Source organism: Drosophila santomea, chromosome 3R (assembly GCF_016746245.2).
Source record: "Drosophila santomea strain STO CAGO 1482 chromosome 3R, Prin_Dsan_1.1, whole genome shotgun sequence".
Taxonomy (NCBI): domain Eukaryota; kingdom Metazoa; phylum Arthropoda; class Insecta; order Diptera; family Drosophilidae; genus Drosophila; species Drosophila santomea.
The window spans coordinates 2,923,206-2,948,364 of NC_053019.2; the positions used below are offsets into that span (position 1 = coordinate 2,923,206).

At 43.6% G+C, this 25,159-nt stretch overlaps 7 protein-coding genes across 11 annotated transcripts; 4 read left to right on the forward strand and 3 right to left on the reverse strand.

Moving 5' to 3' along the window:
• Window positions 1-19: 19 nt before the first annotated feature.
• Window positions 20-2,470, reverse strand: LOC120453154 (ribosomal protein S6 kinase delta-1). The gene is made up of 3 exons (XM_039637710.2): window positions 2,202-2,470; window positions 403-2,142; window positions 20-343 (listed from the first exon to the last, which is right to left on the reverse strand). Exons 1-3 carry the CDS (start codon window positions 2,421-2,423, stop codon window positions 125-127), a joined length of 2,181 nt encoding a protein of 726 aa, XP_039493644.1. The 5' UTR covers window positions 2,424-2,470; the 3' UTR covers window positions 20-124.
• A 414-nt stretch (window positions 2,471-2,884) lies between these two features.
• On the forward strand, window positions 2,885-9,004 carry LOC120453158 (14-3-3 protein epsilon). Of its 4 annotated transcripts, none has more exons than XM_039637715.2 (4): window positions 2,885-3,130; window positions 7,545-8,014; window positions 8,093-8,273; window positions 8,338-9,004. In XM_039637715.2, the coding sequence occupies exons 1-4, from the start codon at window positions 3,067-3,069 to the stop codon at window positions 8,406-8,408; spliced, it is 786 nt and encodes a 261-aa protein (XP_039493649.1). In that variant the 5' UTR covers window positions 2,885-3,066; the 3' UTR covers window positions 8,409-9,004. The 4 variants fall into 4 exon arrangements, with proteins under 4 accessions (XP_039493649.1, XP_039493650.1, XP_039493651.1 ...); XM_039637716.2 differs by having other exon boundaries at window positions 8,341-9,004; XM_039637717.2 differs by having other exon boundaries at window positions 2,886-3,130; window positions 8,353-9,004.
• A 1,916-nt stretch (window positions 9,005-10,920) lies between these two features.
• LOC120453159 lies at window positions 10,921-11,661 on the forward strand. The gene is made up of 2 exons (XM_039637718.2): window positions 10,921-11,383; window positions 11,443-11,661. Exons 1-2 carry the CDS (start codon window positions 11,249-11,251, stop codon window positions 11,575-11,577), a joined length of 270 nt encoding a protein of 89 aa, XP_039493652.1. The 5' UTR covers window positions 10,921-11,248; the 3' UTR covers window positions 11,578-11,661.
• Window positions 11,462-12,877, reverse strand: LOC120453157 (protein AAR2 homolog). Its single transcript, XM_039637712.1, has 2 exons — window positions 11,638-12,877; window positions 11,462-11,568 (listed from the first exon to the last, which is right to left on the reverse strand). The coding sequence occupies exon 1, from the start codon at window positions 12,800-12,802 to the stop codon at window positions 11,663-11,665; it is 1,140 nt and encodes a 379-aa protein (XP_039493646.1). The 5' UTR covers window positions 12,803-12,877; the 3' UTR covers window positions 11,462-11,568; window positions 11,638-11,662.
• A 97-nt stretch (window positions 12,878-12,974) lies between these two features.
• LOC120453160 (DNA-directed RNA polymerase II subunit Rpb4) lies at window positions 12,975-15,602 on the reverse strand. Of its 2 annotated transcripts, XM_039637719.2 has the most exons (5): window positions 15,428-15,602; window positions 14,483-15,302; window positions 13,955-14,418; window positions 13,629-13,895; window positions 13,419-13,560 (listed from the first exon to the last, which is right to left on the reverse strand). In XM_039637719.2, exons 1-4 carry the CDS (start codon window positions 15,489-15,491, stop codon window positions 13,657-13,659), a joined length of 1,587 nt encoding a protein of 528 aa, XP_039493653.1. In that variant the 5' UTR covers window positions 15,492-15,602; the 3' UTR covers window positions 13,419-13,560; window positions 13,629-13,656. The 2 variants fall into 2 exon arrangements, with proteins under 2 accessions (XP_039493654.1, XP_039493653.1); XM_039637720.2 differs by lacking the exons at window positions 13,629-13,895; window positions 13,955-14,418; window positions 14,483-15,302 and adding an exon at window positions 12,975-13,317 and having other exon boundaries at window positions 13,380-13,560; window positions 15,428-15,585.
• Window positions 15,603-15,638: 36 nt separating this feature from the next.
• Window positions 15,639-16,312, forward strand: LOC120453162. Its single transcript, XM_039637722.2, has 2 exons — window positions 15,639-15,913; window positions 15,973-16,312. Exons 1-2 carry the CDS (start codon window positions 15,717-15,719, stop codon window positions 16,310-16,312), a joined length of 537 nt encoding a protein of 178 aa, XP_039493656.1. The 5' UTR covers window positions 15,639-15,716.
• On the forward strand, window positions 16,309-18,086 carry LOC120453161 (trimethylguanosine synthase). Its single transcript, XM_039637721.2, has one exon. The coding sequence runs from the start codon at window positions 16,309-16,311 to the stop codon at window positions 17,701-17,703; it is 1,395 nt and encodes a 464-aa protein (XP_039493655.1). The 3' UTR covers window positions 17,704-18,086.
• The last annotated feature ends 7,073 nt before the right edge of the window (window positions 18,087-25,159 follow it).

Consider the following 25,159-nt stretch of genomic DNA (forward strand, 5'->3'; position numbering starts at 1 on the left):
AATCAATACCAATCAGAACTAAGCATGAAATCACAAATAGAATTTCATTCAATTTCCCTATCAGGTACAGTACGAAATCAAAAATACTTTATGGACATAAAAGCAAAGCGAATAGTGGCTATTTTCACGTGGACACAGTGCCCTGTTCCAAAACCACTTGCCAATCGATGCCTTTGAAGAAGGCGTGAGCCTTCAATTGATCGTAGTCCAAACGTAGCTCCGGAGAAAGCTGCAGCAGCTGTTCCAGCAGATCCTTGGCATGATCTGAAATTTCCAAGGACTCGCTAGGGTACTGAACACAACCATAGAGTTCCAGTTGCCCTGGGTGAGTAACTTTGTAAGGCTAGAAGCAAAACAGATTGGCATTAGCGAAACATTTTAGATCGGAGACTTTAAACTCACCACTCCCAGCAGGAGCTGATAGAGCACCACGCCGTAGCTCCACCAGTCCGAGCGGAAAGTAAGCGGTCTTTCTGGGGCCACAAAGTGGTCAGCCAATGCCTCCAAGCTCAGCGCCTTGTGCACATAGTTGTCGTCCGAGCTCAGACCCTCGTTCTGGTAGAAATACGTCAGCAACAGCTGACCCTTGGCGCCCAGTAAAATGTTGCCCATGTGCAGATCCCGCAGGATAACGCCCTTGCCGTGCAGACTGTGTATGGCGATGGCCAGTTCGCAAGCCCACTGACGCAGGCACTGCTCCGGAATGGGTTTACTTCGGATGCGATTTTCATCCGCCTTAATTTTTTTCTTTGGCGTAACGACTCCCGCTTGCAGGTTACTCAGTGTGTTTGTTACTGACTTTAAAAGCTGCTGGGAGCTGCGAACCAAATCACTGACGTCACTGTCTGATGTAAGAGGTTTCTCCTTCCCTTCCTCCTCATGCTCTCGGTCCGATGGAAAAAGCTCTTCATAATTTTCGCTTTTAATACCCGTGGGCGTGTAGCTCTGCAGATAATCGTACAACCTACCGCCCTCGGCATGCCGCAAAAGCAAGAAAATCTTCTGCTCTGACTGGAAGAAGAGCAGCAGCTGGACCATGTAAGGCACCTGTTGGGGCAAAAATATGCTCTGGGTCAGCGAGTGACTGGCCGGCTTCTCGATGCCCTTCATAATGGCAACCGGCTGCTGCGATTTCGTCACACACTGCACCTGCATCACACGATCTTGGAGTATCTGCAGCACCTTGTAGCGGGCCAACTGATTCCAGGGGCACTCCAAATGGGTCACACTTCCGCCGTCTATCGTATCCAGAGAGAGCTGGAACTGCAGCTTCTTTGTCGGACAATCGTTAGCCAAGAAATTGGCGTGTATCTCCTCAGCCCGAGTCAAGTATTTGGCTATCTTCGCCTTGGCTATAAATCTGCGCTCCTCGCTGCTATCTTGCTTGGCCCCATTGAGCAGCAGGTCCACACCATGCTTGTACCGCTCGTGGGCTTCCGCGTACTCAAGGTTTACCTCCGCTTGAACGGCATGACTGAACTCTAGAGCCGCCTCATAAATGTAGTCGCTGTCGTCGCTTTCTATGGAAGCCATGGGCGTAAGAAGGCGTAGGTAATCCCTTTTAGACGGGATTATATCTGTCTTGGGTTCCTGTTTAGTTTCTAATTCAGATTCAGTTTCTTTGGCTTGGGATTCATTGCTTGTTTGCTCCTTATCACAACGCGGATCTAGAGGCGTGATGCCCCCAGCATCGTGTGGGTCATAGGGCAAGTCTAGTTTATCGCATATGTCGGCTATGGCTCCAGCGCACGTTCCTATTTCCGAACCACCAGGTCTTCCACCACCTCCGCAGCCATTGTCTTCCGTCTGCAGCCGTAAAGATCGTTCCACATATAGCTTTTTAAGAGGCGATCCATTTGGTGAGGGCGTCTCCTGGAAGAACTGCGTGAATGTTGAGCACTTGTACAGCGCCGGATGCTGGGAGGCAAAGTCTAATAACTGCAGGATGTACTCCTTTCGTCGCTGGATGACTGCTGCATCGAATCGCTTGAAATATGAACTATCTGTGGGCACTGGCAACTTGCCGGGTAGTTGAAGACTCTTGTGCCGCCGGGTAAGCTCGCGATGCAACCGCTTGACATCGTGAAACCGTTTCCACACCACCAGGCAGGTCAGGGCCTGAGGTACCGACCTCGGGAAGACCTAAAAGTGGGTGAGGTTTATTATTTGGCACAGTTTTTATCCCCCAAAAACCGTCTTACAATCGAGGTGATTTTGTATATTGTGTAGCCGCCCTTGTGCTCCTGGGTGTCCGTCACGGTGAAGCTGTGGATCCAGCCCCCCAGGTTGAGACTCATTCTAGTAGCTGCTTGAAGACCTAGCGGTTTAGTTTCTAAACATATTTCCCATATCAAATGTCGTTTTTCCCCAAAATTTTTAGCAACATAAAAGCTAGTGTGACCAAAGCTTCTCAGGAGGACCATTACCTTCGAAGTAAATTGACAGCATTGACTAACTTATCTCCATAACTTAAAACGAAAAAAAAATTCAAAAAAATAAATTAACCCCTTTTTCTTAAACACTTATGTTTCAATAAAATGAACTGTCATATTTTTTAAATTTAAATTTATACTTTAATCGGACACTATATTATCATCGATGTGGACACCAGCATTAAGGCATGAAGGAAATGGATTGTGTCCAGACTAAACTATTTTAAAAGTGACAGAACTGGGAGACCCTGCTAAGAGCATTGCTTTTCGAAATGTGTCATAAAGCTATCAAACTTAAAAACGGTCCAATATAAGCTAGGCCGTAAACCGATTTTTACAGGGATCATCCAGACAGAAATACAATCAATATAGAGACTTTTCCGATTTTACCACCATCGCTGACGCATGCGCACCGCACGCGTCATGCGTTTTTTAGGCGCTCATCGGGCCATCGCCCATCAATTTTAGTGTTTCACCCGCCGCCCGACACGGTCACACCGCTCGAGAAGTAGAGAAAAAAAGAAGGCGACGAATCCAAAGGCAGCAAGCAGCAAGCAAAATCGACGCCGCACGTACCGGGAGCATTTAAATAATTTTTTCTGTGGATTAATTTAACCGAAAAGGCTTCAACACAATGACTGAGCGCGAGAATAATGTGTACAAGGCAAAGCTGGCCGAACAGGCCGAGCGCTACGACGGTGAGTAGTGTCTAGAAATTGAGAAAAAAAAAATGGTAGAAAACGGTAGAAAAATGCGAGTAGAGTAGGGAAAATTTTCTCGACTGAGGAGCGCCAACGCTTTGGGGAGGGGTCGCCTCAGATTTTTTCTTCCCGATCCATTGCGTCGTCGCGTGGTCGTTGAAAAGTCTGCAGAGCCACTTTTCGTCCGATTTTGCCAATTAAAAAGTTTTCGGCCAGAGAAAATAATGGAAATTTTAAATTTTCATCGGTGTAGCTGCAGTCGAAGCGACGCATTGTTGCGATGAGTAGTATTTCTTGCGAAAAGACGGAGAAGGACGGGAGGTGGAGGAAGCAGAAAGAAGTGGAAGAAGAAGCAGAGCGTCGGAAGAACGAAAAGAGATGAACAGTGTAAAACCTGATTTTTACCGGCAAAAATTCGCGTGGTCTTGCACAAAAAGAGAAAGAAACGGAATTGCGTATTATAATTTACAGTAAATAGTTTGCTTCTCTACTTCTATTCATTCTTTTTGGAACTATGTAGTATTAGTTTAGAGGGGGAAATTTTGTGTATTTGGCGTTGCGAGCGAGGGCTGCGCCGCAGCGAGCATTTCATTTTCTTCCTTGGTTGCTAAGGGCTGTTTGTAGCTGTTTCCAGTTCGTTTTTTTTCTTTGGAGTTGTTAAGGCGTAACTTTCTAGAAACGACACATTTTTTTGGGGTTTCTAGTTTGTTAAACACATTTATTCCACACCCAAAATCAATGATTGTTGGGCAGGGGAATAGGGCAGTCCTCTCTTTCAGACCCCCTTTTTTCCACGAAATGTGCTTTTCATGCGCAGCAGCAGCGGCGTCGTCACCATGCCGTTGCTGCGAAAAATCGATGAATGAATCGATTGTGTCGCCGGCTGTCTCCCTCTCTCACTTTCGGCCTATTGCTTAATTCGTTATTTATGCAAATTAGTTGCGGTTAGTTGCAAGCAGTTCTGCGGCCACTTGGCAACCCTGTCTGATAATGCGAAAAAAGGAAATATACATTTTTCTCTGCTTATTCTGTTACTCTCGCATTACTCATGCTTTTTGCGCATGTATGCGTATGTGTGTGTGTGCATGGAAGTGTGCGTGAACCGATGAGTGTCCGCCGGGCTGTTTTTATTGTTGCTTTTTCAGTAGCCTTAGCTTATATTTAATTAAAAATACTTCAATTAATTAAAAAGGCAGCTCAAAATGCAAAGATAGCCGTCGTGGGAGGAGGACGGCAAATTCGGCATTTGCAAAAAGCGCGCGCTTAACCAATTGCCGTAAACGCTGCGTGCGCTAAAACGGGATAGCTAGTGTGTCTTAGTGTCGGCGACGCCGCACAGTGGCTCTAAAATGTTAACAACATTGGCGATTCCTACGTCCCCTGATTCTTTTTGTTGCTGTACTTGGGCAGCGAATATAGCAACAATAATTGCAACAGTACTCTGCAACTAATTGCCTGCAAAACTGACAACATTAACGGGCGGTGGCGGCGGCAAAGAAGTCAATCAACTATTAGCACACACAAACATGCATACATACACCACTGGGGATATTTGTGTCTGTATCACATGTTTGTCTTCTTATTTTCGCCCATTGGTGTGTGTTGGTGTGCAGCACTTGGCGTTGGCCTTGTCGCACTTGGACATTTTGCGGTGGAGCTCACGCTGGAGCACCAATACCAGGGCGCACAATGAGAGGAAAAGCGGCGGAGAGCGGAGCGGCGAAGCCGCCAGCCGGCAATGTCTGCGCCCCCAATCTGAACTTGCCTCGCCCTCCGCCCCATGATCTCCTCTCCACTCCCCTTTTCTGCACACATTAACGTCAGCCTTTAAGTGTGCTTTCTCAGGTGCTGCCCCCTGCGCCCCCACCCCCTCTTCGTGCTCCTTCCATCTTGCGCTCTCCGCGTTCTATCTACATTTTTTTCGAGGTCGCGCGCTGCTTTTTCCGTTGATGTTCGTTCTCGTCAATGTCGTCAATATGCGCAAAAGGCAGACACAAAATGAGTGGAAAATGTAGCATACATAAAGTTGATTGATGGGCGGTCTGTGGGTGGTGGTGGTGTTAGGTGTGTTTTGTTTGTTACTCGAATTGCACCATTTTAGGCGCTGTTGTTGCTGCTTCCTTTGTCTAATTACACATTCTCTGCTCGCTGTAACGGTATGTGCGCATGTTTTTCATCTGCTGTGCTCTTATGCCACTCACACACACACACGAGCGCAAGACACACCCACAGGCGACTGATAAGAGAGGGGGTGGGCTGTGTGGTAGGAGGGGGTGGAAAATCCTGCCCATTCCTTTTGCTCCCTATTTCGCTCCAATCTTACATTCCAGCTCGCGTAACTTTTTTATATTTTCGGATGTTTCGTCAGTGGGTGGTGGTGGGTTACTTTTAAAGGGTTGTCGCCAGTTTATCAAATTCCTATACTTTTTTTTCGAATAACATCGCATTTTAAATGGCCATGCTATTTTTTCTTTAATAGTAATAATTTTTCGTGAGCAACATTGTGAATGCTGCTATGCTAAACAGATTAAATTCTCAAGAAGCTACTTAGAATCACTTTTGTACTTATACATTGTAAAGATACATTGCATTGACCAAATGTCTAGTATCGGAAACGTCTATCGTTTTTCGTTTTTTCGTATTAACAAATTGGCTACTATTTCTTGAACTTTGCAGTTTCTGCTCAAAGTTTAGATGATTCGAGAAGTTTCCATTTCTTTTCTCCATTTCGTGGGTCTGCAAATGATTTATCATGCCCGCGGGACTTGGTTCTTTATTTTTGGGACGCGTTTATTGATTTTCGCCTTTTTATATGTACATTATTTAGTGACTATGCTGACGCGCATGTCTCATAATTGGCAGTGTATTACTTACTACTAAGCAACATGTGCGGTATACTTTTAAAGCTGGGAGGATCCCAGCCACCACCCCCAAACGCCACCCACCGCCCACCTGCTCCTCCCCTTATCCGATTATTTTTTATGCGTAAGTAAGCCTCGCTTGCACCCGTCGTAAAATGCGTGTGCACATCTCCAACACATCGGTAACAAACAACCCGCCAATGCAAACAACAATGTTTGAAGTTCGATCGTAGCCACAAAATTTCGTGAATCATGCAACTTTATTGGCAATTTTTCACAAATACGTGCTACAACAAAAACCGCAGTAATAAGCAGACAGTCGGCAAATGTACCGATGTCTCTGTGTGTGTTTGTGTGCGAAATACGTCAGCAGCTAACGGGCAGTTGGTGCGAGCGAGAGGGCAGACTGTGCAAGTCAGCAAACGCGCTAAACTTACAATATTTCCGTAGTATAGCTTTGTATTGTTATCAACAAGATATGTCCGAGATAGTTGGCTGCAACTGCTTTTCCAGGGACAGCAATGCAATGATAATTTAGATGATTTGGCTGGGTAGTATTATACATTTCCCACGGCTAGATATCAAAACTTATCTTCCTTAAATGAAATATTAATCATAAGGCCGACAAGCGTTAAAATGAAACGCAAAAAATATATTTAGATTTCACTAAACTGTCTCGAAAAGGAAATGAAAAACCAAAATGATATCAGCTCTTAACCTGCTCACTTTACTGTGATATACGAGCTCCTTGTTTGCTTCCGTGCCGAGTTCCGAACATGTGATTCATGACGCAGTTTTAGATGGTGATGCAGACGCAGATAGAGATGCCCGATAAGGCCGATAGGATTGGGTGCAACAATGTGGCGGAAGCCCTTATCACCGGCTGATTGGATAGCCCTGTATTGGCATGACAGAACCAGTTAAATCGGGCGTAGCGCAACGCCAAGTTATGCATAAAAATATGTGCATGAATATATCATCGCGGATTGGGCGTGTCGCCGATAAGAAATAGAAAATAGGTAGTCTAAGCAGCCGCGGGGACAAGGGCAAGGGTGGGAAAAGTCTAGATAACAAGCCTTCAATACCTTGGATACAATTCAAATTATCTACTGAAATATATATCATGTATATTCGTATAAATCTTCATGAATTTTCAATTCAAATGTTTGTTTTTCTTTCTTAATCTTAGCATGAAAAAAAGTTTATAAATAAAAATAAGTTTATACACGAATGCACATTAAAATTATGTGACGAATCCTTAAAACATTTGTATTCTACGAAGTTGTTGATGAAATAGCGTCTGATAGCATTCTGTAGATTACATCATAAACATTAATTCATTATGGACACTTTGTTTTTAAATGACTCATATGAACTATGTATTATATGATGTATATTTGCTTTAGGCATTGCCTAGCAGCTTAGATAGCAGTAATGTGCCACTAAATTTGGTTAGAGATGTTGCACCTTATTATTGTAAGCATAAGCGGGTATAAAATTTACTCTTGTATACTAAAGACCACACCTTTAATTTTTTGTGTCCATTACAGAAATGGTGGAGGCCATGAAGAAGGTCGCCTCCATGGACGTAGAGCTGACCGTCGAGGAGCGAAATCTGCTGTCGGTGGCGTACAAGAATGTGATCGGAGCACGCCGAGCTTCGTGGCGCATCATCACCTCGATCGAACAGAAAGAGGAGAACAAGGGGGCTGAGGAGAAACTGGAGATGATCAAAACCTACCGCGGACAGGTGGAGAAGGAGCTGCGCGACATCTGCTCGGATATACTGAACGTGCTTGAGAAGCATCTCATTCCATGCGCCACATCCGGCGAAAGCAAAGTATTCTACTATAAGATGAAGGGCGACTACCATCGCTACCTGGCCGAGTTTGCCACCGGCTCGGACCGCAAGGATGCGGCGGAGAACTCGCTGATTGCCTACAAGGCGGCCAGCGACATTGCCATGAACGATCTACCCCCAACACACCCCATCCGCTTGGGCTTGGCATTGAACTTCTCGGTGAGCTATTGACTAGGAAGTCCTTAAATACACGATGTATTTATGTATATGAATTCTGTATTTTTGGAATCATTGCAGGTGTTCTACTATGAGATTCTCAACTCGCCGGACCGCGCTTGCCGCTTGGCGAAAGCCGCTTTCGATGATGCCATTGCCGAGTTGGATACGCTGAGTGAAGAGAGCTACAAAGACTCGACACTCATCATGCAGCTGCTGCGCGACAACCTCACATTATGGACGTCCGATATGCAGGCAGAAGGTAAGTTGTAATCACACCCACTTGTTCGGCTCCGTTATTAAGATCTAAATATTATACTAAGAAGTAGACCCCAACGCAGGTGATGGCGAGCCCAAAGAGCAAATCCAGGATGTTGAGGATCAGGACGTGTCGTAATTTAAGTAAACCCCCGCCCTTCCATTTAAAACACATTATATACCTTCTAAAGTAAATATAATACCATATAATATATATGCATACAACAACAAAAAACAACAACAACATCAAGAACAACAACATGGAACCAACACGGCAGGAACAACATCCCAGCGCCGCCGACGAACGACAACCATAGCAGCCGATTTCAAAAGTAACAACAGCAATAGCAGTAGCAGCAGCAGCAGCAGCAACATAAATACAGCAAGCAAACCAGCAGCAACAATTTGTCATCAACAATAAACAGCATGGAAAACAACAGCACAAAAACAGAAAAAACAAACCAAACTAAATGTTTGAAAATTGGGCGGCCTGGTGGGCGTGGCGCGGCTGTTGCTGCGGCACAGAATCGCAACGAAAAGAATTCGCGGTACTATTAAGTTGTGGTCGCTTCGCGATTTGGCTCCTCCACGTTAGAAAACTGCAACATCAACTCTACTACATTTGAATTTTTTGCATTCGAAAAACCAAGCATTATATTATATTTAAATAAATATTATATTTAATTATGAGAAGCAAAAACAAAAGAAATAAACTTCATTTAAACCACAATACAACACAAGCAGGAAAAGAACGAAAATCGAGAAACAATCACTCACACGAGTAAATCACAAAGCAAATTTCATCGAGTTGGCATGCATTAAGTTTTAAAACAAACTTTAAATACGACAGCAACACGTAAAATACAACTTTAATTTTAAGCCAATAATAAACGTGAGAACGAGGAAATAAAAACGAAAAACGATTTAATAAGCGCAAACGTAAAAGTAAAACATAAAGTCGAAAATGTAAGGAACAAATACAGCAATTAATTTAACTTTAATACATGAATAAAACGTAACTGGAGTAAACGAAACGAAATGAGCAAACATGATGAAAGACGCAAAAGCTTAAAACTATATTAAATGAGAAAAAGGAATGTTAGTTAAGCGAAATTCAAAACGAATTCTTAAGCTTAAATTTGTATGTATGTAAGTGTACTGTTCAAAAACACCGACACACCAGCACAGACACAAACAAACACACACACCCACACAGACACCCATATTACGCATACGAGCTGTTTGTTTTCCCTTAACGCTTCCTTGCTCTCTCACACTCGCATTAACACTCACACCCTTGCATGGTCAAATAAAAGAAACCAAATAATCGAACGGGGATTTGGTTGATTTCTGTTTTTCGCCTTTCGTTTTGAGTTCTCCATCGCAATCGCAACCAATTTTCTTCATCATCTCTTACCTTGCGCAACAAAGAAAACATATTAATAATATAGAAAAGTATTTGTAGTTGCTAAATACAAGAAACAAAAAGAATACAAAACAAAAACAACGGTACATATATATATATATATATATTGTATACATATATACTTGTATATTTTCTATGCCTACCACTTATGTAATTTGTAGAGATTTCGAACTTTTCCACACTCCGCCCCCCAGCTAACCCCGCCTCCAGAGATTCCGATTCCGCTCCCCATGTCCAAAACCCCCAGACAGAAACCTGGACGGAAACCTACACCACAACCGCAACAGACGAGTATCATTTGATTTACCCTGAAGTCCAGTAAACCAAGAGATCCCCCACAAGAACAACATCATCGGCAGCATTCTGTAGCGTGTTTGCGAGATTAGCGAAGGAAAATAGAATGGCATGAGCTGATGAGCTGAGCAGGTACAGGAGAATTTTCGCACGAGCTTATTCGCAGCTCTTTCCCTTGGTTTTTTGGTTTTGGGTTTTGTTTTTTAATAAATGAGGCGAGCAAAAAGTAAAGGAGAGAAGGCAGACTAATATTTTGCAGTCGCCAAATAGAAAAGGCCCGTGTAGAAAGTTAATTAAGCATAAATCAGCCGCGGCAGCAACAACAGCTACATTCTTGAACGGAACAACAACAGCAATACAAGAAACCAGCAGCAAAAACTGACATTCGTATTCATTTCAAATAAAAATCATAAAAAAACAACAATTGGCCATCTCAATATATTCTTAATTGAATTTGGGGCTCGTGTTTTTATGGGCTTGTTCAAATGGTCACTGGCAATCATCGAAAGATTGAATATATAGAAAAGCTTTCCTTTCTGACACAATGGCTTTAATTGATAGTTTATTATTTTGCGGGGAGTCGCCTATTAATAACAATGAAATCTGTTGTTTTGACAACGATTCCTTTTAGTTTTTAAACGTTTTTGACGCTTTTCTCGATATATCGCATTCAGAAGTTTAAAGAAATGTTATCATAAGATAACCTACCAATTACTGAAGTCTACAATATAGATTTGCAAACCAATTCGTATGTTATCAGAATTATCATTTGTTAATCAAGCACAGCAATAAATCGAGATCAAAACCACTCCCGTAATTAATTATTAGCTCGCAGTACGGAGCCTTATCTGAAATGATAAGATTCGTACCTCACAAGTATTGGTATATCCAAAGAATATATACAGCTTAGAAAGCGCACTGCTGGTGCTCAAAAGAAATATGTGCCAAACTAAATCGCTAGTCTGTGGTCATTGCAAAATATAGGCAGGCAGGCAAAGAAGAAAGTGACAACGTTTCTGGGTCAAATCAGAAGCGTGTGGACGCTCAATGTCGCTGGGCCAGAAGCAACAAGAAAAGTGGGTCTAGTGGCCATTGTTTTCAGCTTGTTGATGTGCACAATGGAAAGGCCGATGCATACAGATACAAATTCTCAGATATCTATATTTGAAATCTGGACAACAGCTGGAAGAGGCAAAGGTAAAGAAACGGCAAAAGACCTGAATGCGGATTAGTTGCAAAACGTTGCTCGAGTCTCGGAGATGGCACTGCAGCTGCAAATTGAGAAGCTCAAAGGTTTGGACAACTACAAGGCCTGGTCGATGACGGTGCGGGCGTATCTGGAGTCGGAGGAACTCTGGACGGTGGTGGAGAATGGTCCCGAGAACAACGAGGAGGTGAGTAATGGTGGTACCGTCTAAGCTTACAGCAAACCCATGCCGCATACTCCTTGCAGTCCCTGCTGAAGGACAAGCGAGCCAAGTTTTTGATTCTCTGCCTGATCGAGACCAAGCTGTGCCAATTCATGGTCAGCATCCGCACGGCCCGGGATCTGTGGAATTACTTGCGCACCCAGCACTCGCTGCGTTAAAGTAGAAATCAATATAGATCAGTTTCAGTCCATTGTATTACAAATATGTATATGAATTACATTTGGAAAGAATAGCGCTTTTTTCCTAGGCCTCCGGGAGTTCGATAACTACAGGCTGGTCCTCTGGGTCTTCGTCCAGCAGGCCCTCAAATTCCCATCCCAACTTTTTCTCTAGCCGCTTCGTCAGCCGCTCAGCGCTGACACTTAAACCGCCAGCATGCAGATTGACCAGCAGTTCGCGTACATCTTTGTAGACGGTGTTATGCGGACCAGGCACCATCAGCTCCTCGGGCAAGTGGGGCAGTTGGTGGGCCAAAACCTCGCTGTACTTCATGTACGTTAACTTATGCTTTGTGACCGCCGTTTGCGAGTGAGCAAGCAAGCCCAGAAGCTTGCGCCAGTGGGCCAGCGACTCCACAGAATAGCCCACGAGGAAAAATGCGTAGGCCAGCTGAAGTTCCTCAACGAGTCCGTCATCGGTTTCGAAGCCTTCGAGCAGTTTGTGAACAGCATCTATGCAATCCAAGGCGTGGCGAGAAACTTCAGCGGGCTGGGCATCGTGAGGAACACGCAGGGGTACGGTACTGAAGCGCGGAGCTGTCCCTTCCACGGGTTTTAGGTCCGGCAGAAGTTCGCTCTCATCTAAGAGAAGCCGAGCTGCAACATTCCGGCGGCTGATACTGCCAGTAGCGGCTCCTCCGCGCGGCCGATCTGCGTCCGGACAGGATTGCAGTTCGATGTTCGTGCGGATGGTTCCTTCTGAGGGACGACAGCGATTCACGCATGATTCCGTCACGCTGCCGGTGAGTTCCTTCCACTGAACCACATAACGATAGTCGTACGGCGCCAGCACACGCTCCAGTTGGGCCAGGTTTTTGCGGATTTGGTCTCGTTCCACTTCCGGTTCGGCAATCCTCCGAGGGCGCAGTTCCTCCAGTTCGTGGTCCCATTCTCTTACGACAATCTCATTCGGATGAAAGAAGTGCACGAATCCGACACGAGGAGCTGCATCGCCGTAGGGACCTCGGGAGGAGCACCATACATAGTGGACTCCGGGTGGGATCATCTTGACACCTCGGAAATCCGGACCAATGGTGTAAGCACAGAGATCAATGCCAAATTCCGTGCCCTCGGGTACACCGGCGATGACCAAGACTCCGCCTTCAGCCAGCAGGCGCAGGGCTAGCTGGGGATCCATTTTCATGCTGGAGTTGTCTTTGTTCATTGAGAAATATTGTCCGCTTGCAATTATTGCGAAAAAGAAAACAATTGCAAGTGCGGGCGTTTCAGATAGTTGCCAGATTTGTCCTCGATTTCGATAAGTTATCTGTCTTTTCATGAGAGCAGTCCGGCAACACTAGACTAGCAATTCTATTAAGCGGTAAGTTAAATATTAATTTTTGTAGCTAAGTAATAATTTTATTTAAAAGATTTCATTCTATTTAAGCTTTGTTAATTTTATTACTTGGTGCCATCTGCCCTTAAACTTAAAATTCTCACTTTTCTTGACTTTAATGTGTATATGGACCATGACTTTATACCTAAGCTATATTTATACGTAGTAATTAGTATTGTAAGCTGCGTTTAGTGCCGATATCGTCTAGAATTTGACGCAACTCCTCGTCCTCAAAACGACCCTCTAGTGAAGGAATCAGTGCCTTGGCCTCCTCGGGCGCCTCCGGACACAAATTTCCAAGGGCGGCCAGCTCGAATTTGTGAAGCTTTTTCTGCATCAGCAAGCTAAATGTAAAATAATTCAATATTAGTATTCGAACGAACTTTGTTTGGGTTTTCTACACTACCTTCGCACAGACATTATGGTCTCCTTGTTTTTAAACTTCCGAAAACTATCCGTGTAGGCGTACGTCTTCATGAAGACTTCGGAGAACTCTTGCTCCTCGTCGGCGGATTCGTTCTGTCGCTTGCGGTGATCGAGAAGCATGTGCACCTCCGATATCAGCAGCGTCTCGGCATTCTCGAACTCTGAAACGAAGACCAAGCAAACAGTGTTTGTTCAAAATTTGGTACTGAACGACTTTCAGGAAATTTACAAGTGAAACATTGGAGAAAATGTTGGCCCTAGCCATAAGAAGGTGGTCTGCTGATATAGCCGTGTTCCAGCAAAAAATCGTAGATCTGGCGCGTTTTGTTCACATCTATTTTAATGAGACGTCGCGCATCGGCCAATCGCAGATATCCGAGCTTTGCTTGTTCCGTAACCAGTTGGTTTTTGTAGTCCAAGTACGATTGCGGAACCAAACGAGCCACACTGCACAACTTTCGCTCGCCATCATCCAGTTTGGTGTATCCAGGAAGATCTGGGAATAAAGAAAAACCACATTATGTTGGTTTCATGCAAAGAATTGGTGTTTACTACCTCCAATCTCAATAGGACTGGCCTTGCGCCGCGTGTTAATAGCATATAACTTCGAGTTAATCGCCAGGGGCCCGGGATCACCGCTTCTATTGCTCTCGTAATGCTGCACCAATTGCTGCCAGTCGAAAGCATCTGTTTGCTTATGCCTGCTGTAATCTCGCTGAGCCTGCTGACGTTCTTTGCACAGACGGGCATATAGTTTGGCTCCAGAATGAGTGCGAACGCCGTGCTCTCGCAGATCGTATAGTTTGTGCAGCCGGCTATGCAGCTCCCGACAATAACGCAGGGACTCCAGGAGCATATCGAACTTAATGGGGTCGGGACATATCTGCATGAAGACCAAGAAACGCATGCAACTTGCGTCACTGCTAAAGGCGTGCACGTACTTGGAAATCCAGCTGACAGTGCGATTGGGCATTATGAGACCATGCTGCTTCATGATCTTGTAACGACGCTGACGCTCTCTGTAATTAATAATGGGTCATTAGTTTCGTTTCACTGTTTTAGTAAGCGGTTATAGGATCACACCTGAGGCGATTGTTGTATGCCCGAACCAGTCCCAGCTGCAATTCCTCTGTCACTTCACGCTCAAAGTCGCTCTCAGGCGTCTCGTGGTCGTCGTCCCTGTCCCTATGATCCACCATAATAGAAATGAGACTCTCTGCGGAGGTGTCGTACGGAGTGTCGAAGTCGCCTCTTGCACAGCGATAGCCTGCGCTTAGTTTAAACTGCATAGAGACGATATCGTCATGACGTGGTGGATCCAAGCTGCGCATTTTAAAGACATACGGCATTCGCTCGGGAAGATAGCTATGCCTTGCGTGCTGCAGATTGAGCAGTCTCTCAAATATCCCGCCAAAGTAGCAATCGTGGTAGTGGCGTCGCACTTCAGCGGGATCGTGGCGCTGGTCAAGGGCCTGGGATACCGCCTCCCAGTTGCCATAGCCGTGGGTGCGCAGTGTCTTTAGCAGGATTCGCTCGTCCCGGGCCGTCCAATGCGGCTCTTCTGCGAAAACCTGTATGTTGTCGCGGACTATGATGTAGGCGTGGTTATTGCGGTGGGAAAAGGCCTCCTTTCCTCGCGAGAAACATTGCAGGCACAGCAGGGTGTCCAGGCACTCGGAGCACTTTATGTACGGCTCTGCGAGACTGCAACGACACGTTGCACATCGATTTGCATCTTTTGAAGCCGGTGGCACAGTGCAATTTTTACCATGCGTCACTTCCTTCAGCTCCTCCAAATACCTGTGCAGCGTGTGGGGATTATACAAAACCAAGGAGCTCCTGGTGTTTTCATCCAGCTGTGCATGGGTGAACCGCTTGACCTGTGGCTTGAGCAGTGGCTCAGCTGCAAAGAGGCAATTCAGTGTGGTAAAAATGTGGAGGAGTGCCGCTTTTGGGGCACTCGAAGCCAAAGGTTTCAACCAGTTTCACTTATAAGTTGGGATTCGGTTAGTGTGGGGGGTTTGTTACCTTTGGGAAACTGCAGGTCGGCGGCGTCCTCATCCACCATATCCACGGGGTTCATAAAAGACATAATGAACAGTTCTAATTATACTTTTTATTAACAAATTCTAATTTTTACAATAAAATGCCGCTGTTTTTAGTGATGAGAAAGGCAAAGCGATAACTTGCCAAGAAGCTATCGATAGGTTGGTCACGTCGTGTTTATTTACGATGGCCACACTAGCAAGCATGCACAGTTTATCATTTAGGGTGTTTTGATTTTGTTTAGAATTCTTGGGCTTCTTCCAGGAGAGTTATGTCCCTGGAGCCAGAAGTCGCTTCCTCGAGAGCTCCCAAGTACTGTTACTTCTTCAAGACCCTGCTGGTGGAGGAACTGGAACTGGAAACCTCCTATCACAACCTGCATTACGGGCAGTGCGCATTAATTGGACGGCTAGCGTTAAAGTCGAATCAGTACCGGCTGGAAAACGTGCGCGTTAAGTGTCTGCCAAAGTAAGTATTTCTAGATCATATACCCATTCGAATGTTACCATAGATGTTGAACCTTTTAGGAAGTACTCCTTGGACGAGGGCACCATATCCGTGCTTATTCTGGGTCTTACCCATGACAAAATCGTCAAACAGCGCGTGAGTGCCGGCCGCTATTGCATTGTGCGCGGTGAAGTGGTGCTTCATAATGTGCAGCATCCCAAAGGTCCCAAGCTGACCGCCGGCGGAGTCTACGACAAGATCAACAGCCTGTCCAACAATCCGTTGGCCCAAACACAGTATCTTACCGCCCTACGTGCCACCTACAGACCGGCCATCGATTTTTGGTACATCCAGGTGATCGACAGAACCGAGGACTTGCTGACTCGCCGTCTGGAGATGAGAAGTCTGATCGAGAAATGAACACACACTACCTGACCACCTCGCGAACCAATCCGCAGTTCTACATATTCAGGCAGCTCTTTTGTAACGATCTGGACTGGGAGCATTGCGATTGGGAGGGCATTCAAAACGTTGCCTGGGAAGATTTCTGGCAGCGTGAGGGGCATGAGATACTAGAGCAAAAGTGGCACAAGCGGTTTCCCGAATACAGAGATCTTATCGATGTTGTCTCGTCAGAGGAGCAAGGGCTCTGGCAGGAACTGTGGGAGAAGCACGCCAGAGATTCCAGTACCAAGTTCTGGTATATATTTATCTGTGCCTTTGAGAACTACCAACACGATTTGGCTAAATCATTTGGCCTTCACGAAGATAAAAACCCAGAAGATGTTGAGGAGGACTTACAGAACTTAAGCCTTCAAAAAAATCCAACGAAATCGAAACAGCAAAGGACCTCAAAAAAAGAAGACGAATTATACTTGACTGCCAACGACAATCCCGAAGATTGTGACGAAGAACAACAGTTGCGCCTTTTTGGATTGCCAACAGCATTTGCGTCGAAGGCAGATACAATTACCCGAAAGGAAAGAAGGACACAGTACAAACCCTCTAGCAGTGATAGCGAGGACAGTGAGGAGCTGGTAATCATGGAAAACGGCGAAAACGAGGCTCGGCATGTCGTTCAGAGCGGTTTTATCAAAAAGAGCAATCGACGGCAAAGGAAAATTAAAAAATGTAAGGCTAAAATGCCTGAATTTATGCAAGAGGATAACAACAAAATGGTCAAGTACTGGATCAAGCGATTCTCCCTGTTCTCCCGTTTCGATCAGGGCATTCGGCTGGACCGCGAGAGCTGGTTCTCGGTGACTCCCGAGAAGATTGCTAAACAAACGGCCCGTCGACTGGCCTGCGACGTAATCATAGATGCTTTTTGTGGGTGCGGCGGCAATGCCATTCAGTTCGCAAACACCTGTGGACGTGTAATTGCTGTGGACATCGATGCTAAGAAGCTGGCCATGGCAAAGCATAATGCCGGCATTTACGGTGTGGCCCACAAGATCGAGTTCATCAACGCCGATTTTCTGCAGTTCGCTGCTACTACAAAGCTTCGCCCAAATGTTGTTTTCCTGAGCCCTCCCTGGGGTGGTCCCGACTACCAGAAGCAGGCCACCTTCGATATTGAGACAAGTCTGTTGCCCGTGGGCGCCAGCAATCTGATGCTGCTCTCTCGCCGCCTGGCGTCTGACGTGGCCTTCTTTCTGCCACGCAACGCCAATATGAAGCAGGTGGTCGCCTTGAGTGGAGCTGGGCAGCAGTGCGAGGTGGAGCACAACTATCTGGACACCCGAATGGTTGCTCTCACTGCTTATTACGGCAAGGGAATAATAAAGCCCTCATTGGGCGAAGATGAGTAGCTTTCGTATTGTTAATTAAGAGTAGTTTACCCTCATAAGATTAAGGCAGTTTTAATATAAATTAAAATATTCTTAATGTTCTTACAAAATCCTTTAGTTAAAGGGAATTTTTGGCTTGTTATTAGATATGCAAGAAGATAAATGCATGAAAAGCATTTTGCCTAATACATATGTAATACAATTTATGTTTTAGGTATATTTAATTAAACCCTAAGGATATAAGCGCACAGAACGCACAAATTCCTGTAATTATGGATCAAAGGAAAATGTTGTCTATGGTCGAAAACTTTTTTGTTCGTTGTTTATCGCCTTAAGTTTTTCCCTCTTTTTGCCACAGAGATAGGAGAAAAGTTGACTAATGAATAAAGCCGCCTCACATGTAACACACGAGTAAAATCTTTTTACCCATCCCTTCAGTCGTGCTGGCTGTGCAGTATTTGTTGCCAAGTGACCGGCAATGCCAAAGAGTCCAAGCTCTTTAGCCAATTTAGATGGCTTAACAGAGCTCAACTGACCAATGGTCAATGGTCATAACCATAACGTTCCGCAATCCCTTCTTGCAACTGGCTCTGACTTTTAATTAAAACGGAAAGCAAGCAAAGCGTGCGTCACTTTTTAAGAACTTTGTAGTGCAAGTTGTGACTTGGTCCAATAGCCATGGCCAGGGAGCCATCCTGAACCTGGCAACGACGGTCGGGGGCAATTAACATGCTCGGGCCGCGGCGGAAGCAGCATCTCCATCGGCATTCCACAGCAGACGACGAGCCATCAGAAGCAACAACCCTTTTCATGGCTTACAGCTTACTTAGCTCTTTCGGATGGAGTGCGTTCGGTTGGGGAGGTTGGGGGCGGGGCATGTGCGGAATTTATAGCTGCCAACTGGCAACAAAGATATTTACCCCTTCCTCGCCCCAAGTGCGGCAAGTGCCTGCTCCTGTCCACTGCCATTAGTTTGATTAACTTATTAGTGTGCGTCGGAGCAGCTTGGGCGAAATTTGGAACATTCTTTCTAGCGCTGATTTGTGGGCTGCCTTCTGGTGGGTAGTCTGTTGGAGAGCAGCAATATTCTGCCAAGAGTGGGAGAAATTCTTCAGATTTTATAGTTTCTCATTGTATAAATTATTAAATATATAAAGGCACCTTTGGGGAAAAAGGCACCTTTCGAGGAGGTAGAAAAAATAAAATCAGAATCATTTCTTTTTCCTACCTAATAAAATATGTGTACTTTATGATAAACTAATAATACTTATAAAAACTTATATTCTCTTCAATCGAAAATTAAAGGGTTCACTAAATGAAGCGTTTTCGAGCCTATAATGCTATCTGGATTGGGAACACTAGTCTAGTCGACCAGAATTTCAAGTTTTCGGGATCTACACACGTGGACAAAAGTATTTTGACAACGCAATGCAAGATCAACCATCGCTTTTAACTTTTAAATGGGAGGAGTAACGGTAACCAAATTAATTTTGGGAGAGAGACAACAACAAAGGCATTAAAAGAGCGAAACCTTGTATTGATAACGGAACATATTTATTTTCTATTATTATTTGTACGCCAGCCTTTGATTTTATGGGTGGACAAAGGTATTTAGACAATTCAAAGTTTCTTAAAAATATTATAGAAAAAGTATAAATTTACAAACTAATTAATAAAAAACAAACCCTCCTTTGACATCAATGAACTTCTGCAAGCGCCCAGGAATAGATTTTACCAAATTTTGTAATGTTTCCAACGAGATATCCTGAAAAGGCCTTGAACCTCAGTAATCGTCTCTTCTCGCGTTCATGATAGATCTGAGCTTCGTTTTTTTTTATATAAGCCCACACGTTCTCTATAATATAGAGATCGGGGCTTTGAGGCGGCCAATCTAACACATTAACCTCGCCTCGACATCTCTCAAAAATGCAGAAATCATATGGGCCTTGTGGCATGGAGCTTTCATCTGTCCATAACACTTGTTCCCAAAACGATTGCGGCTTGTTTAAATAGGACTTGGCCGTTTCAACTTGTTTTTAGCTGAAATTACTGGTATTGGTCGAGCTACATATGTATGAAAATCGCCTTCTTTTAGCCGTCTTTCCACAGTTTTTCGACTAACTGAAATTTCATAATGTTCTTCAAGTTCAATCGACACTGCTTTAGGTGTAATTAGAATATTTTCTTTAAATTTCCTTAGTATTATGCGGTCTTCAATAGGCGTTGTTTTGCGTGGTCTTCCCGATCTAGCCATATTTTTCAGGGAATCATTATTTTTTTTTTGTTTATTTGATAATATATTGTTTGTCTTGGCACCTTATATAATTTGGTAAGGTATTCTACAGAAATACCTGCATTATACTTGGTGACCATTTCATTTCTTATAACTTCACTTAGTCCGTGTGTTTTGCCCATATTTTACAAACACTGATTTTAAATAGTATTTAATTTTAATAAAGACAAGAAAAGTAACCTAAAATACCAAAGCACGTGTTTTGCACCGCAAGCGAATCAACGAAAATGAATATGAAAGGCAATGTCAAAATACTTTTGTCCACCCAAAAAATCAGAGGCTGGCGTACAAATAATAATAGAAAATAAATATGTTCCGTTATTAATAACAGCTTGAAAGTTAAGATTGAGCACACGTAGCTTGAATAAATTTGCCATACGTACTGTAATGCACCCTTTTTGATGCAAATTGAAAAGTAAGCTCGTTGTCGGTGATTAAAACTGACTTTTACTGTTCGGATTGATATTAAAATACCGTGGAATTGGTCGTCACACGTCAGCTTCGGCATTATCAGCTACTTAAATCTAAGCCCCCCTCCGGATCCGGTTTACCCACTTTGGGTTTCAGTCCGTACCACTGTTATCCTTTATTAGATACACGTAATCGCCGCTTTAATGCGGGGTTGACAATGCCAACAATTTCAATATCCTGCCTGGGCGGCCTATAAAAGTCTGGCATCTCGCTGAAAATATATAGAAATATATTTTATTGGAAGGCAAGCACGTGTTCACAGCTCATCTCATTGAGCGACAAGTGGCTGCGTCCGCCGTTTAGGCAAAAAACAAATTAAGTTACCCTTTTATTACGCTATTTAATTTCCAGCGTAATGTTGTCATCCTTCTTGACAAATGGTCACCCAAAACAACGAGGTCCTTCCCCCGGATTCCACCCCCGACCGGCCGACTGGCTGTTTGATCTGTAATTTGCGCCACTTGATGATGGCCTTAGCCGGGGAATCACGACTCGCATCCGGGAGTCACTAAGCGGCGGGGTGGTTTATTTGTGCCACAAGTTGCGACAATGCCGCAATGCGATTACGGCGTGCAGTCCATGGGAACTGTGGAAAATGCGATTGTTTGCCTCAGGCTGCAGGTGCAGATGCTTCATGGGCGCATCTAATTAAGCGGGTTGGGGTTGTACACACTCAGTAATTGCCAACTGATTTATGGCCTATCCGCAGACCTGCTTTTGCAAATATTGATTCAAAGCTGAAGTTCTGAACTTCCGCTTTGAGGTCGGATTTTTAAGGTCTTACACTTTAAGTAGGAGGACGACCACGGTTCAGTTTCTTTCCACAAAAAGGTTCACATTAATATTACTTACTATTAGTCCTAAAGAAATATTTAATGAGTGCGTAATTATGAAAGGAAATAGTACATTTTTAGATCTTTATATTAAGATAACTTTTATGTAATGTATGTACATACATACATATGTAGAAATCCTAGCAAAAACATAAAAGGTTCTAATTTATATCGAAACTGCATGGTTTTTAAATATATATACCATTTTTAGTTTCAATATTCTTAGATTTGAAATCTCTACTTTGTAACTGCCAAATATCAAACCCCATATTTTTTAAGGTAATTTATAAAATGTACAGTTTTTTGTAATAAATACACCTATCAACGGAAACATAATTGTTTTATATATTCGTGCGGGGTTTTTCGCTCCTACTTTTCGTCGAGACTTTAGCAAAATGGACGAAACCCATTTATTGATTAACCGTTATTCATTTGGTGGCAGCCATTAAAATTAATAAAACGCTGCAAGAGCGGCGACAACAACAAAGGCCATCACAACAACAACAAGACCAGAAGCAATTTATATACACCAGCATCATAAAGATGAAGAAGAAGTGCGGGGCGGTAAAAAAATGGGAGGGGCAGGCCAAACAGTTATCCGCCCACTTGCCATTGATGGGCAATAAAAAAAGTCAAGTAGAACGCAGAACAAGAGCAATAATATTTAATAAATGCGCACAGGGCCGAGCAATATTTATATGTACTTACATATACATACATATGTGGTATTCCTTGTTGTTGGTGGTTGAATGCGAAAAAAACATATATAAATAAGCGAGCTTACGCACACAAGTACATGTAAGACTTCAACGTGTGGTTCGACTGCCACACTTGAAGAAACAAGCCTAGTCGAAATGCACTATAAATGATGACTAGAAAAAAAGTTCACTTTAATTTGTTACTAATTTTCAAAAATAAGACGAATGCTAATAATAATAACATAAACAAAGCATAACTTTAAATCCAAATCTATTGCTTACAATTTTTAATCGCTACGATTTTTTAAAGTGTTCTGACCATCCTACTTTTCCTCTCTCTTTCTGCCACCCGTTTGAATAGGTAGGCAGGCTCTGTGTGGCTGCATGCGAGTGTTGGCGAGTGTGTGTGTGTGCCATGCATTTTTGGTTGAATGCTTGAGAGCGACAGAGGCAACAGCAACAACAACGACAGCATGATAGAGGCGCTCACTTATAGGAAATCCGCTCCCTCCCTCCCCTTTTCACTGCCTCTCCCTTCTTTCCACCCTTCCCACGCAGCATCATTCTTCATGGCATTTCGGTGAAGAAGAATGCTTTTGATCTTCACAAGCGAATGATTTTTAATATGACTTTTTCTGTTGTTGCTCCCGGCAGAGGGTGGTTTTCCGGGGGGTGCAGGGGCTTCTGGGTGGCGGAAAATATGTAATATTGTATATGTATATAAGCCCTGGGAAATGGGAAAGTAAAGTGCGCCGGAAGTCAATCAAAAGCGCCAGCATATTTATTCGCTTTTTACTGTTCATGCACATAGGCACATAATGACCGTGATAATTAATAAGCTTAATTAAATACCAATGCAGTCACACATACTATCTCACACACAAACACACACACTAGCTTGGTCAACCGCAGCGCCTAGAATTAGGCAACGTTTGAGTTCGGCAAAGTCAAACCGAAGAAAGGCGAAGAGAGGGGCATTCGCATAATGATGGTAATTTGTTGGTTTCGCCAAAAGAGCAAACGGCATCCTTGGAATTTCAATTAATTTCCATAATTTCCAACGCTTTATGAGCGAGGCAGCAAACCCCCAAATACCCCAGCGGAACAGAAAGAGACGGCGATTGAGATAAGCGAGCGCGACTTTTCCGCCACGAAGGGGATGATTTTTCCTACGCTGAAGTTTGTCCTTTGTGTGAAGTCGGTTTTCCCGGCCATTCAGTTACTGCCAAGTAGGTGGGTCCGCAAACAGATCAGAATCAGGCCAAAAGGTCTGAACTACTGCCGGATTGGCTAAGCAACAGAAAACCTATTTGAATTTTAAGCTTAAACAACGTTCTTTTACCTATAAACATGCATGTAAGTCAGATTTAAATCGGTTATTATCTTTGTAATTTATCATTTCATTCAGAAGCAGACTTTCTTAAATTATACATTTCATCAAACAACAGCTTTTGAGACTCTTTAAAAACATTTTGGAGCTGAACAAGAAAATAAGCATTCACCATATTGTAAAGATTATATATTAAACAAGAGAGAACGCTATAGTCGAGTTCCCCGACTATCTGATACCCGTTACACAGATAGTGAAAGTGCGAAAGAGTCTTCAACACTGACAGTTTTTGCCGGTTTGTAGGCGTTAGAGTGGGCGAGGCAAAAAGTTTTTTGGCAAATCGATAGAAATTTACAAGACTAATACAAAAATGAAAAAATATCTAAACATTTCTCAAAAGTGTGGCCGTGGCAGCTTCGGGCGGTTTGTGGGCGTTAGAGTGGGCGCGGCAAAAAGTTTTTTGGTAAATCCATAGAAAATTACAAGACTAATACAAAAATGAAAAAATATTAAAACATTTTTCAAAAATGTGGGCGTGGCAGTTTTGGGCGGTTTGTAGGCGTTAGAGTGGGCGTGGCAACATGAATCGACAAACTTGCGCTGCGTCTATGTCCCTGGAGTCTGTATGCCTAATCTTAACTTTCTAGCTTTTGTAGTTCCTGAGATCTCGACGTTCATACGAACAGACAGACGGACAGACGGACGGACAGACGGACGGACAGACGGACATGGCCAAATCGACTCGGCTATTGATCCTGATCAAGAATATATATACTTTATATGGTCGGAAACGCTTCCTTCCGCCTGTTACATACTTTTCAACGAATCTAGTATACCCTTTTACTCTACGAGTAACGGGTATAACAAAGCAGCTCTTAACGAGTTAAAAATCTTGTTACGGTAACTCATACCACATACAATCCGATATCAACTTTTATGAAAAAAATCGAATTTTCATTATGCTCATTAACTATCTACATTATACAAACAAGAGAGAACGCTATAGTCGAGTTCCCCGACTATCTGATACCCGTTACTCAGCTATTGGAAGTGCGAAGTAGGCCAAAGAAGTTTTTGGCGTTTTGGCTAATACATGAAAAATTTTATCAGAAATTTACAAGACTAATAAAAAAAAAATATCAGAACATTTTGCAAAAGTGTGGGCTGGCAGCTTTGGGCGGTTTTTGGGCGTTAGAGTGGGCGTGACTATAAGTTATTTGGCAAATCGATAGAAATTTACAAGACTAATACAAAAATGAAAAAATATGAAAACATTTTTCAAAATTGTGGGCGTGGCAGTTTTGGGCGGTTTGTGGGCGTAAGAGTGGGCGTGGCAACATGAATCAACCAACTTGCGCTGCGTCTGTCTCTGAAGTCTGTATGCCTAATCTCAACTTTCTAGCTTTTGTAGTTCCTGAGATCTCAGCGTTCATACGGACGGACACGCAGACGGACATGGTCAGATCCTGATCATGAATGTATGTATATACTTCATATAATCGGAAACGCTTCCTTCTGCCTTCCTTCTGCCATACTTTTCAACGAATCTAGTATACCCTTTTACTCTACGAGTAACGGGTATAAATATTTAATTTAGCTAACTTCAATCGAAGATACCGGTGTATGTTTGGCTTATGCGAGCCAGATGAGAAATCCAAAGGTTAATTAAGATTCTGATTCTGGGATGGATTTCGATGAACAAATCGACGTTTAATTTACATTCCTATATCTGACATATATTGCTAAAGTTATAGTGATAGTCTGAGCTTAATATTGACGAGTCCCTGTTCCTACTGTATCTGTTTTAATCTGTACTAAATAATTTTACTAATACATAATGTAATCTAATGCG

Excerpts from the sequence above, each read along its gene's own strand:
- LOC120453154 (XM_039637710.2), bottom strand. The coding sequence starts at position 2,423 with ATGGTCCTCCTGAGAAGCTTTGGTCACACTAGCTTTTATGTTGCTAAA. Across the intron at positions 2,143-2,201 it reads TATACAAAATCACCTCGATT|GTCTTCCCGAGGTCGGTACC; the intron begins GTAAGACGGTTT and ends ACCCACTTTTAG. Across the intron at positions 344-402 it reads ATCAGCTCCTGCTGGGAGTG|CCTTACAAAGTTACTCACCC; the intron begins GTGAGTTTAAAG and ends TTTTGCTTCTAG.
- LOC120453158 (XM_039637713.2), top strand. The coding sequence starts at position 3,067 with ATGACTGAGCGCGAGAATAATGTGTACAAGGCAAAGCTGGCCGAACAG. Across the intron at positions 3,131-7,544 it reads ACAGGCCGAGCGCTACGACG|AAATGGTGGAGGCCATGAAG; the intron begins GTGAGTAGTGTC and ends TGTCCATTACAG. Across the intron at positions 8,015-8,092 it reads GCTTGGCATTGAACTTCTCG|GTGTTCTACTATGAGATTCT; the intron begins GTGAGCTATTGA and ends GAATCATTGCAG.
- LOC120453159 (XM_039637718.2), top strand. The coding sequence starts at position 11,249 with ATGGCACTGCAGCTGCAAATTGAGAAGCTCAAAGGTTTGGACAACTAC. Across the intron at positions 11,384-11,442 it reads GTCCCGAGAACAACGAGGAG|TCCCTGCTGAAGGACAAGCG; the intron begins GTGAGTAATGGT and ends TACTCCTTGCAG.
- LOC120453157 (XM_039637712.1), bottom strand. The coding sequence starts at position 12,802 with ATGAACAAAGACAACTCCAGCATGAAAATGGATCCCCAGCTAGCCCTG.
- LOC120453160 (XM_039637719.2), bottom strand. The coding sequence starts at position 15,491 with ATGTCTTTTATGAACCCCGTGGATATGGTGGATGAGGACGCCGCCGAC. Across the intron at positions 15,303-15,427 it reads CGACCTGCAGTTTCCCAAAG|CTGAGCCACTGCTCAAGCCA; the intron begins GTAACAAACCCC and ends GCCTCTTTGCAG. Across the intron at positions 14,419-14,482 it reads GCATACAACAATCGCCTCAG|AGAGCGTCAGCGTCGTTACA; the intron begins GTGTGATCCTAT and ends TATTAATTACAG.
- LOC120453162 (XM_039637722.2), top strand. The coding sequence starts at position 15,717 with ATGTCCCTGGAGCCAGAAGTCGCTTCCTCGAGAGCTCCCAAGTACTGT. Across the intron at positions 15,914-15,972 it reads CGCGTTAAGTGTCTGCCAAA|GAAGTACTCCTTGGACGAGG; the intron begins GTAAGTATTTCT and ends TGAACCTTTTAG.
- LOC120453161 (XM_039637721.2), top strand. The coding sequence starts at position 16,309 with ATGAACACACACTACCTGACCACCTCGCGAACCAATCCGCAGTTCTAC.